Consider the following 12,616-nt stretch of genomic DNA (forward strand, 5'->3'; position numbering starts at 1 on the left):
CTGGCAAATGTCCAGATTACAAAAAAATAAAAATAAAAAATAAAAAAAATAAAAATTTACTAAATACCTTGAAAAGCTGATGAAAGTTCTCTGCCTTTCTATCCAGTTTGAAGATGTGACTTGGAGAAAATGAAGAAAACTCCATGAACAGCAGCTGTATGACCAGTACATGTGTATGTGCACACACACACCACTCCCTTTCCTTAGGGCAGCTCTCCAGCTAATGAAGATTCTTACTTCTCTGCAGGCAAGGCATATATCCATTTATGGGAAGACTAGAAGTCAGGATGATGAGTCTGTGTGAGGTCAGCTGGAATTTAAGATAATATAAAAGGTCCATTTTGATGCAGTTCTGCCATCCTCTTACCCCCCGTGAATGGTTTGTTTACCACTGCCATAAAAATTAGTTCCACAAAGAACTTGAAAAAGTGCTCTCAGCTCAGCAATTTCAAACTGGATTTTGAAAGTCAGTTCCCTTTTGTGTGTATCTCATGTGCTGTCACCAACAATAAATGTCAGAATTGAGGTAATTCTGTTCATAAAAGACCTAGAAAAGGCTTTGGATTTATCTCCCCCAGCATTATTTCTGCAAAGCCTATGAAGTAGAGATTAACAAAATATATTTTTGCCAAAGATTTCAAACATGATTTTGACTATAAGCATGCTTCATCCTAAGTTAAAACTGTGCATGGCCATCTTTCTCAGCAGAACTGCACTGAACAAAAATAAATATACTTTTTGCAACCATTTTGTGTGCACACGTGTATACCCATGAAAAGCACCAGTTTCCTCCAACTGTCATACATCTCAGTGTTTTTGATGAACAAACTAAACAAAAACATCTAGTATACTTCTGTTCTAGCAGTATTAGGGGGAGACAAAACTCATACATTTTAAACTGATTCTGTCTTTAATTTTCATTTGCTGATAGAAACAGTGACAAGCTTGGCTATTTAGCTATAAGAATTAATAAGTGAGAAGCAAGGCAGGGTGCTAGCTGCACTCGAGCTAGTTTTTCAGGTCCTTCCCTAAGAAATCATCGAGACCTTCCCAAATACTAACAGCTTTCAAGCTTTACATTTTAGAACAACATAATTTTTTGAAAAGCTACTCTAGTTTTTGCTTTTTCCTTTGGTATCTGTGAATCCAAATTCAGAAAAACACACGTATTCAAACATATTCTTGCAAGTGCCTGATGAACTATTAATCACAGTGGAGGTGAAATGTCAGAGAAAATTCCATTGGCTCCATCACATTTTTTTTAATCACTGAACATAAGATCTTGCTGAATGTCCTATACAAAACAAGATAGAAGCTCTCTCTCAAAAAAAAGGGACACCACATATAATTTCTGACACCCTCATATGAAATCACTGAAGACACTGTGGTATGCTCTGAAGTACACAATATAAAATGGCAATGGAGTGACACATCATACTGACATGTAATCATAGCACGTAGATGGATATTTCTTTGTCATTCAATCTCCTTTCCATTCCCTGCTTTCTCTGAGTCTGGGGCCTGAAGCAAGACAAATTAGCTATAACCTAGCTTGGATTATATTAGTGATGCTTTTTGGCACATAAAAGCACTTAGAATATTAAAGCAGGGTGATCTATCCATCATATCAATGATGATCTGACTGACACTTTGAAGGATACATAATCTTTGGATCTATTCTTGACTGTGTAGTTCATGATGTAGCTTTTGTCCTTTAATTTTTACTTTCCTTTTTTTTTTTTTTTTTTTTTTTTTTTTTTTTTTTTTTTTTTTTTTTGCCATTTACAAGTTAACCAATGAGCAGGGCTATATTTTCAAATGCAAATCTTCCATCCATATTTCTGCTACTTCCAGGCAAGGTTATTGGGATATATATGATCCTTAGGAAGAGCATTCCAGCAGTGAAGAAAAAAAGAAAAAACAAAACTGAAACTAAACTGAAAAGATGCAACTTAAAAATGACAACAAAGAGAAATGTTGTGCTGTGAATTCACTGACTCCAGAGTTAAGGCTGACTTCCCTTTTACACTTCAGGTAGGAATACGCTCTGTTTCCAATGACATGCTAATTTTTCCACCCACTGAGTACTTGGCAGAATAATAATCTCAGTATGATTTCTATTATTTCTGAATGCAACCTGAGAAGTATGATAATGGTTTTATAGCCACCAGTCATTTCAAATCAGGCTGTTATGAGACCAGTTGTCAATACCATATCCTGACAGCTGGATCAGTCAAGAACAATTTTTTTTTTTGTCCTTTTTTACGCCTTTGAATGCTATTCTATTGCGAAGCATGTCCTGTACATAATTTCTTTGCCTTTTAATAAGCCTGGAAATTTCTCCATATTGCACCATATTGACACGAACTTTATAGAGCAGCATCTCATTCAACTCATTTCTGCAGTATTTCATGATATAGATAGTGTCATGATTGTATTTTAGGCCCATTGCCCCTGCTCCTTGCATGACAAAGCACACAGTAGCTACATGATGATGTCCCTCAGCATGTGCCATCTGAGCACATCTGTGTGAGTTCCACATCTATTTGGTGACAGCAAAGAGTGAGGGATCACAGATCCCATTTGTGCTGCTGGAGGAAGTCCTGCAGCTGCCACAGACCTTTCTGCTTGTTTCTTCCTATTGTCCCTGAACTTGGATCTGCCTTTCCTCTTCTATTCCAAATACTTTTTCTGTTCCTTCTAACAACCCATACTCTTATCTGCAGGTGAAATAAAGCAACTCCTTCTAGAACTCAATAAAGTCATAATCCTTGCTTTCAGCTCCAGCTTTCAGCTTAATTACTCAGTGTAAAAGGAAAGCCTGCTGAACTGGAGCACAGGAGCTATTTTTCCAGTGTTTTTCTATGACACAGCCAGTTTTGAGTACTTTTAGACAATCAAAAGCACCAGAGCTCTGACATGGGTTTTCTTAACAAATTTTCATGCTTAGATTCTCTGCTTTAACTGCTACAATTGTAAGAGTTTTCCTTTAGCAAACAGTGCATGTCTAACTGCACTCTTTGAAACAGCTAAGCCATGACCAAAACTAACACACAATTCAGTGGTGAGTTTAGTATGAGTTATAAGCAATGGAAAGTGACTCAGAATAGGGATTTATGATGGGATGACAAAACAGATAGCAAAACTTTTTTATGGTTAAAAATACAAACGTGGTCCAAAAGGGTGTTCCTTCTTCGGGGAGAATTCAGAGTCAATGCTTTAGGTAGTTAGCAAACGTTTGTGTTAATGTGCACAAAATAGCTGAAATAAACATCGAAAATGTGATTTCATCCCCAGAGCTTGTTTTGCTTTTAATTAGTCTAACACTGATAAAAATAATCAAGTACGGTCTTGGTGATTAGGAAGAAACTAGAGGTTTCTCTGAGTTCTATGCATCTCTTGCAAAACAAACAAACAAACAAACAAAAACCCTGATTCTTAGAACCACTGGTATTTATAACAAGAAGTTACTGTTGCAGTTGCATCCTTCACGCATGCTTCAGCCTTTCAGATCACCTAAAAGCCTAAACCTGCCTGGGACAGGAAATACGTTCCACATTATACTATTTATTAGAATGAAAAAAAAAGGCTTTACAATTTCATAATTGAATTAGAGTTTCAGATAATCCAGTTTGACTGCAGTGATATTTCATGACACTAAATTTTATCTGCCAACTTTCTGCTAATCTCAGTAATTTATTTATCTGTTCTGTTCCAAAAGCTGAATTGTCTGCTCACAGTCTGTTGGTAGAGACTCTAAAATGTATTTTTTTTTAAAAGCTGTCTGAACCATAAGATATTGTTACTTTTAATTACACTTTTCCAGTGTCACTAGATTTCACAAAACATCCTAATAGCCTTTATTTACAGACAGTGTTACAAACAACAACAAATTGTCCTACTACTTTTGTCCTACAAATTGATTTGCAAATTCAGAATAAATTGAACCTGGGCACACTGTAATTTCACCAAAGTCATATACTCTATTTTTCTAGCACAGTGCAAATTAAAATGAGAAGAGCACTTTTGTGTGCATTGGGAACACTGAACATCAACAAGTACTGGTAAAAGAATTCAGTTCTTTAAAGAGCAGGAGGAAACAGCTTTAATTTGTTTCCCTGCAAACACCTGGTTTAAAGGTCTGTTCAACTACGTAATATTCTTTTAAGGTCAAATCAAAATAATTTTCACTCTGCTGAAGCAACTATAATGGTTAATTCCATCATCACCCAGATACAATTTCACAGCAAGGCTCAGGTTTGCCAATTCTCTTTCCTTAATGTGCTTTTATTGCTGGGAAAGACCAGAGATCTAAAGGAACTGCAAATCATAAAAGAATATCTAGAGGTTTATTGCACAGATCATACATGGGAAGAAACATGGTTAATGAACAAACAGACATAAATTCATTGGAAAAATTACTTTTAAGAAGACATTGATCTTTACTGAGAAACTTTTCAGAACTTGCCATATAGCGTTTCTTTAGAAAACGTATTTACTGTATAAGGTCAAAATGGGCTTAAATACTAAATAGGGAAAGAAAATTCAATGTTTTCACTAAAATAGAATACTTTGAAACAATCAATCTAAATCACAAGAAATGTATAGTATAATGGAACAATTAAGAAGATTGTAAATGCATTTCCAATCAAAAAAGAAGCTAACTGTAGCTGTAGGGGAACTGTTAGGTGAAGGACTGAATTGGTGGTTGAACATCTGGTAAGGGGTGTGGCTGGCCTAGGGAGCACATGAAAAACATTTGCACTTGTGCTCTCCATCAGACCAGAAGGGATGGAGTGAAGCCATCTTGGGCCAGTCAGTAAAGGGAGAGCATCTCTTGGACCGAGGTTGCTTCCTGTGAAAGAGTACTGCGTAGTCAGAGAACCCCTTCACCAGCTGGGTGAGTGAGTTCTGGTCTTCTTTCTGAATGTGACTGTTGGCCTAACTGCAAATACTTTGCCTGGTATATATAATACTCTGTCACAAGCAATTTTGCTTCTTTGTAAGCCGAACAGTGACAAAATGAGAAACTTACCGAGCTGCTTGATCTCTGCTCTGTTGCCAAGAAAGTGACACCACATCTTTAGACACAAGTTCAAGACTGTTGTTTTGACATGTTAGAACCAACAACAGTAACATTGTCCTCTTCGAGCATGCTGCATTGTAACAGATTTAAAGTAGGTCATGTAAAAGAAGGGGTGCTGAATAGTTTGAACTTCTGCTCCTGAAGAGAAACTTCATGATGGAATGCCTGAAATGGATAACAGAAAATGCACATTTAGTTTAACAGAGCTCATGTAAGAAGGTATCCCACAGCCAGGATAGGAGAGACCATCAGTCATTCTCCTGAGTTCACATAGAATCAATAGACTAGAACTAAGCAGTTTTGTAAACATAGTTGACGCATCCAGGTATTTTCTTGTTTCAACATAATTAAAGTAAGTAACTTCCTATTCATGAATCATTATTCTTTGTGAAGTTTGCTGTTTCAAAAGTAAGCAAGCCCAAGCATTTACTTCCTTACGAATCACATCCTGATGAAGTTTCTGCCATACTAAGATGTTCTTACACTGGGTACCGTATGTCAGCAAACACAGCTAACGCTACGGCCCTCCTTGGTTATAAAATAACAAGAACTGTATGTTTCTTAAGTATACTAGGGTAGAGGATGTCTTAGCAGCTGGAACATTTGTGGGACTAATAACCATGGAATTATTGGTTTTACAGCCGTCACTTGTTCTTCTTTTCCTCAGGAATGAAAGCGAATGAATTGGAAAAGCAGTAAGTACAAGGTTACATGTCCTTCATAATAATAATGAGCTCCTGTCAGAGGGAATCTGAGAGGATCCAAATCCCACAGCTGTGTAACAGCCTTTGCTATGCATGAAACTACTCGTTGTACTGGAGTGTAAGGAACGCACCGTGGATGAAGCTCGATTGTGAGGCAATTTTCCTGTCCTGTGTTGCAGTTTGGAAGCTGTGCTCACCTTGCACCTGCCCTGCTGACAGCAAGCCATTCATATCCCCCCGCTGCAAAAGGCTTTGGCGACTTAGGCTGCTTGATTTCAGACGGTCTCTATTAAAATTCATCATATTTTTCCCTTTTTAATGAAAAAGTGAGTGCCTTTAAGAGAAGCACATTGCTATGCTAAGTAATTCTGGTATAACTGGTACTAACTTCAGGAAAAAAGGCTCCTTTTTCTATTTATTTCAAGGCTATTTGAAAAGTTTCCAGTATAAACCTCGGTTTCTGTCAGGAAGCAGACCTAGCTGTGTTGCGGGTTCGTTCTGCGCCCCATCCTGAACAGCGGGCAACTCCGGGCCGTTAGCACCGCCCGGCACGCGCTCACTCACAGCAGCGGCTGCGCCGCGCGGCCCGAGCAGGAGAGGTGGGCGGGCGAAGGCCTCGGGCACGCGCCGTCCCCGGCCCTGCGGGGCCCCGTCCCCTCGCACAGTCGCGCTCCCTCGGGCGTCGAGGCGGCGCGCGAGAGCGGGCCCGCCGCCCTAGCAACGACTCGGCGCGTGCGCCGTGAAGCTCCGGCGGCGGCGGGCGCCCTCCCCGTCAGTGCCACCGCGCCCGCGCGGCGCGCCCCAAGCGAGAAGGCGGGGCCGGGCTCTGCAGAGGGTGACGTCACCTCTCCCGGCCCCGCCTCCTCCCGGCGAAGCGGGGGGGTTCGTTCTCGCCGGCTGCGGCGCCGCCATGGCTGCCATATTGAGGAGGAAGTGAAAGCGGGAGGCGGCGGCCGGGAAGGAGCCCTTTCGTTTTCCCTCCTGCTCGGGCAGACGCGGGCCTCTCGGCGGCGGCGGCGCGGCGGCTGGCGGATCCCAGGAGCTGAGCCGGGCGGTGGCAGAGCTGAGCGCCCCGCGGGCGGCGGCGGCGGCCTAAGATGGCGGACCCGGCGGAGTGTAACATCAAAGTGATGTGTCGCTTCAGGCCCCTCAACGAGTCCGAGGTGACCCGCGGCGACAAGTACGTCGCCAAGTTCCAGGGCGAGGACACCGTCGTCATCGCGGTGAGCGGGGGGGGGGAGCGCGGGGTCGGCGGGGCGGGCGCGGGCTGAGGGCGGCCGGGCCGGGCGGGAGGCGGCGGCGGAGCGCTGGGACTGCCGGAGCGGAGTCCTCGCGCGGCGCCTGTAGCTGTCGGCGCTGGAATGACGTACCGCTTTTTAGAGCGAGTTACGGAGTGCTAGTGCTCCGGTTCGTGCGATTTGTCCATTAAACGTGGAATGCCACGAGTCTGCGGCCGCGTGAAGGGTAGCGGGCTTATGAAATAGAAGTGACCGGGGGCTTTTCTCGGCTGGTAGATCGCTATGGTCGAGTACGTTTTTCAGTTTGTGTAGGTAAAGTCCTCAGCAAGGATCCAAGCCTGGAAAATGGAGACAATTAATTGGAACTAATGATGTCACTTCAGTCAGTGAGCGTTCATTCACTGTGACAGCAAATGTTCTCTTCAAAATAAGGGCTAGTTTTAGAAATCTTGATGTCTTCTGACTTTCTAACAAGTAGTAATTTTGCACGTCTTCTTAAAGTACTTCATAGACTAGAGGAGGAAAAAAGAAATGACTTTGCTTACGTACCCTAAAACATTTGCTTGCTCTTTAAATAAACTGAAAATATCTAAAACGTAAATCGGGCTGAGCTGGTGCTAAGTCCGTATGAAACAACAACAACAACAAAAAATAACAATATAATATATATAAAACCAAAAATATATGTATTCTGCAGTTGTCCCAAGGGAAGAACCTTGCTGTGTGTGGAAGAATAAACTTCCAAAGCTGGTACGTTTGTTAGCAGTGACAATATATGAGCTGTGTTTCACAAAATCTTAATATGTACAATTGTTGTTCTGTATATTTTTGGTTTTTATAGTAATGGATGTGATGCAACTGATGTTCTCGAAGTTGGAACTTCATTTTTCTTAAGCAGTTGAGGCTCTTACTGTAACCTGTGGACTTTTTTATTATTATATATATATATTTCTAACAAACTGACAGATCTTGCAAAGTCTTGAACTTTCTAGGAGAGCAGCATAGTCAGTCACCCACCTCTCGTGCCTTCTGGAACTGCCAGAGGGCAGATGGTAACAGAAACAGTTCTTAGTTCTTGTGAAACAGTTTCTAATAACATTCCTCAGTGAGCTATGCATTTGATTATTATCAGCTGATAGTTTCTGTATTTACTGCTGAAAGCCATTTTGGCTGCCTGCTGAACAGTACTTGAGGCACTTCTGTAGCTGCTTTCCTTAGCTGCCTTGTCTTGAACAGCCTGAAAGGCTTTGCCTTCTTGTGTGCACTTGGGCTGTGCTGAAGCAGGGAAGGCTTCTTTAACAGTATCTGGGAGTTGCCTGGAATGGTAAATAGCTGAAAACTGGGTGACTGCGGAAGGAGCGTTTGTGGCAGACTGCACATCTGACTCCTCTGAGGAGGCGGCTGAGGAGGGAGATTGACTACAGCCAAACCCTTCTCCTCCTTCCTCCTTGGCTCCCTTGTCGTCTCTGAGCTATCTGTCCTCCCTTCCCCCTTCTTTCTCTAGCTCCTGCTTAATTACTGACGTGGCTGTCTTTCTCCACAAGGGAGTCGGTTTGATTTGTATTAGATAAAACACTTTATTGTAGCTAGGGCATAGGAGCAATGTGAGGGGACGTGTCTGTTTTGAAGAGCAGACCTTGGAAACAAAGTACTGTCCTTGCACCACTTGGTGTGGTTTTTTTTGTTTTTTTGTTTTTTGTTTTTTTTCAAAACCAGTGAAAACCTTTTAAATCATTAATTGAGGATGCATCTTTCCACTCACACCTTACTGAGTATTTTTGAATGGTTCTTTCAGCTACTAAATACAAGGGTTCTGTTAAAATAGAAAATGGGGTCACTTGTTATTGAGTATGTGATGTTTAGGTTAAATATGATAAGTGTCTTTATATGCAAAAGTTGATATCAATTTACTCAAATTTCAGGCTTTTGAGTACAGTGGAATGTGTACGTCAGTATGTTCTTTATTTTTTCAAATGTGAGACTGTTTGCTTTTCTTAAAACTACCCAAAAGATGAATTGCTGAATACAGTCACACTTCATCTTTTTGAACTGATGCCTAAACTGAAAACAGTGCTGTTGAATGATGGAAGTGGTGAGGTATTCTGGGTACTCACCCAAATATCCATATCCCTTTGTCTGCCCTCCAGATATTTCATGTAGCAATCATAGTGCATTGGTTATTTCTGTAATTATTAAGACAAAAGAACTCTGCCTGCGTTTTCATATTTCTTTGGAGTGAGATGTAACCTCTGTGAAGAGTTTGAGACTTTCAGCTTTCTTTTTCATTGCCTTTTAAACTAATATTGGGTAGCAAATGAGAGCAAGGCTGTATGTTACTTGGAGATAGATTAATGAAGATCACTTGCTATTATTGGAGCTTTTGGCAGTAGATTATTCAAAATGAAAATGTAATTCACGTGCATTCCTGACAGAAAGGTGCTGGCCCACAGAAGTCAAAGAAGCAAGGTATGTTCTTAGAACAGCTTCTAATTGCTATTTTGCTAGTGTGAAAGAAAGCACAATTAGAAGTACAAATAAAATAAAACTAGATGCCTAGATTGCAGCTTCAAGCATGAATCACTAACAGCAATGTGAAGCTGAAAAGACTGTATTCCTTCAGTGTTTTTTCTTAATCTTTTTGTCTCCTTTGAGATAGTGGATGATTGAGAAGTTTTTCAGCTGCTGCTGTGGTGGTTTAACAGAAAGCAAATATTCTGGCTTAGCGATGTTTGAAGGACAATTATACTTAGTGGCTACGTAGTTGTTTAAAACACCTCACTCATCTCTTATTTGTCTTCTGTTCTGAAACCCAAGGACCATTTTTATGCCAGCAGCATAATAATACTGTTTTTTCTTTAGAAGAAACAGTAAAACCAAAGTTTTGCTGAAACTTTCTGCAGAACTGCTGTTTTCATGCTGGAAATTGAGTTTTCAGTAACTTTTGTGTGTGTAGTTAACACTCCATCCATAACAATAAATAACTGGTGCAATTCAAGTATAACATGAATAATCTTTACAGTATTTGCACAGAAATAAGAAAAATAAGGCAGAAAGAGTGGAGATTCACTGACTGTTCTGTATCAGCTGCAGTTGTTTGTGCAGAGCTAAGAAGAAAGCACTCTGCTAGGTGTGTTCAGGTGGTAATTCCTTCACTTAGTAATAGGAAGAACTGAGTCAGGCCGTTGACTTCATACTTTCCAGAGATTGTCCATTGAGGTTTTTTTAACATGTTTTGTGCTGATAGGAAGAATATTCTTTATTAAAGATGCAAAACTGCATGGCAGAAGGTAAGCCCTTTACTTCTTGCTTCAGCCTCTTGTAAGTTGAGGATGGATAGCTATGATGTTGTTTTAGCAGTCCATTCTAGCAAGTGGAGGATGATTGCTGGTCTTTAACTGCGGAACTCTGTACTTGAGCATAAACCCCATGTTAACATTCACATCAACTAGTGATAAATCGTGTTGGCAGAAGTGCTTTGTAGGGGCCATGGAGGCACTGCAGAGTTCTTGCTGTGGGACAGCATCCCTTCAGTGCTGCAGTTACGGGAGCTGAAGTTATCCTGCGACTGATAACTGGCCAGAAGAAATGCTAGGCAAGTCAGTGTCCTGCTTGTTTGTTTGACGTTTCTGGTGTCACTTACAGGTCATGTTAATTTCTTAATTGGAATTTAGTAAGATTTGCTGAACGTTTCTGGAGTATGTTAAAGCAGCTTCATACTACAGAAGTGATACTGCCACCACTGCAGGCACCTTGTGGTAGTGCTGCTTGGGCCTCTTGTGTGTTCATGGCCTTCACATCATCTGATCGTTTTGTTCCTTGGGGAAGAAAAGACAGCCAGTGTAGGAAAAAATATCCGACGCTTTAATCTTTCATGATTAATCCCTTAAACATAAGGACCAGACTTTCTGGGGTGAGTTAATCTAGGTAATGCTATTTTGGCTTTGTTTACAGCTAAAAGTAAACTGTTAAAAAAGAATAGTGATAAGATGTAGTATTGCAGTTGTCATTGGTGTGAAACAGCACTAAATGTAACTTGTATTCTTAAAACATGATTATCTTGGAACCTGCGCAGTTAAACCTACTTGGTTCAATGCTGGTTCACTGATGGTGGAATGGACTTTTCATGTATTTTATAAAGAAACATTCTGCCATCTGGCAGGGAAGTACACAATTGGGTTTTTAAGTGCTTTGAAGTTGTGTTCTAGATTCATCTGGAGACATATAATGCTGAGAATAGGTAAACAAACATACCACTTTTCTCCCCCCAAAACGGGAAGTAACAAGTGGTGTAAGCAGCATCATTCATAGGGGTTCTTTTGGTTGGAATTACTGCATTTTGTACTTACTGGTAGCAGTTGTTGAAGGGAATTGATCTTGTTTATTTATACAGTGACAGCTGCTGGGCATGTGACAAATTCCAATTAAGGGCAGTATTGCCTTAGTGAAGTCTTTGCAGTTTGGCTCTCTGTTCTTACTAATCTATGGCAATCATCATGTGTGCTGTTCTTCAAATCAACGCTTTGTAAACAAAAAAAAGTCAGTAATTATACAACGTGCTTTATCTCTGTTCTTTTATGAGAGCATCTAAATGGCTATTTGCAAGTAAATAATCTAGAAGTATTCTACGTCTAGGGATTGCTATTGAATTAATAAACATAATTTTCCCTTTAAACAGATAGAGTAGTGTAGTTTAGTCAGCTTTCATTTGCTTGCCTGAAGAGTAGGTGAGGAAAACCACCCATCTTCGAAACAGCATTTAAAAACATGCAGAAGGAGAGCATTGCCAGAGTGTGCTGCAGATACCTATGGACTGCAGGGTACCTAGCCCAGGTTCTGCCTGCTGTGCCTTCTGAACAAGGTGTCCTCCTGTACTGGAAACCAGGCTGGATTGATTGGTTGATTTTTTTTTTTTTTTTGGTTGGATTTCTTTGAGGGGAATAAAGATTTGCTACTAGGTGGTGGAGTATATACTACTACTTTTGTAGTAGTATATAGATAGACTATAGAGTAAGTGTGGATATTGAAGTACACATAGTGTGCAAAATGTTTGCACTACTGTATACTTTCCTGTTCTTGTAGCTGTCAGTGCTCTGTTGGGAACAGCAAAGATGAGATGTTGTAAACCTGTGTGAAAACAGTGAATGTTGTTAATGGTTGCTGTGTAAACTGTCAGAAGATTCTGCCCACAGACCTTTCCTAATGTAAACTAAATTGTTTGTAATTTTAGGAAGTTGTAATTTAATTGGAATAATTATTTAAATATTTTCTGGAATAATAATTCGAAGAGTTTGAGTTTTACCGGCTTGCTAATGTTACACTGATTATTTGCAGTGATTGTAGAATCACAGAATGGCTTGGAAGGGACCTTTCCAGACCATCTATTCTGACTCCTTGCCATGGGCAAGGGCATGTTTCTCAAAGCTGCATCCAGCCTGACTTCCAGTGATAGAGCATCCACAACTTCTTTGTGCAACCGGTTCCAGCGCTTCACCACCCTCACGAAGAATTTTTGTTGTATCCAATCTCTTCCGTGTTTAAAACCATCACCCCTTGTGCTGTTGCTGCACACCCTGGTAAAGAGTCTTTCC

At 40.7% G+C, this 12,616-nt stretch overlaps 1 protein-coding gene and 1 long non-coding RNA gene across 11 annotated transcripts in view; one reads left to right on the forward strand and one right to left on the reverse strand.

Moving 5' to 3' along the window:
- LOC146544084 (uncharacterized) overlaps positions 1 to 6,526 on the reverse strand; it is a 33,541-nt gene extending 27,015 nt beyond the window's left edge. For 3 of the 8 annotated variants that reach the window (XR_014884188.1, XR_014884183.1, XR_014884187.1), the window contains exons 1-2: positions 6,267 to 6,526; positions 5,036 to 5,251 (exon numbers count right to left, since the gene is read on the reverse strand). This is a non-coding gene — a long non-coding RNA (uncharacterized LOC146544084). Of the gene's footprint in view, positions 1 to 67; positions 311 to 1,719; positions 4,856 to 5,035; positions 5,252 to 5,987 lie in introns of those variants that run through there. The other 5 variants (XR_014884186.1, XR_014884184.1, XR_014884189.1 and 2 more) reach the window with 4 other exon arrangements.
- Positions 6,527 to 6,663: 137 nt separating this feature from the next.
- KIF5B (kinesin family member 5B) overlaps positions 6,664 to 12,616 on the forward strand; it is a 45,102-nt gene continuing 39,149 nt past the window's right edge. For 2 of the 3 annotated variants that reach the window (XM_085227096.1, XM_085227097.1), the window contains exon 1: positions 6,664 to 7,013. In XM_085227096.1, coding sequence (XP_085083222.1) covers positions 6,888 to 7,013 — 126 coding nt within the window. In that variant the 5' untranslated portion in view covers positions 6,664 to 6,887. The remainder of the gene's footprint in view (positions 7,014 to 12,616) is intronic. The other variant, XM_085227095.1, reaches the window with a different exon arrangement.

Source organism: Meleagris gallopavo, chromosome 6 (assembly GCF_905368555.1).
Source record: "Meleagris gallopavo chromosome 6, MGAL_WU_HG_1.1, whole genome shotgun sequence".
Classification (NCBI taxonomy): Eukaryota; Metazoa; Chordata; class Aves; order Galliformes; family Phasianidae; genus Meleagris; species Meleagris gallopavo.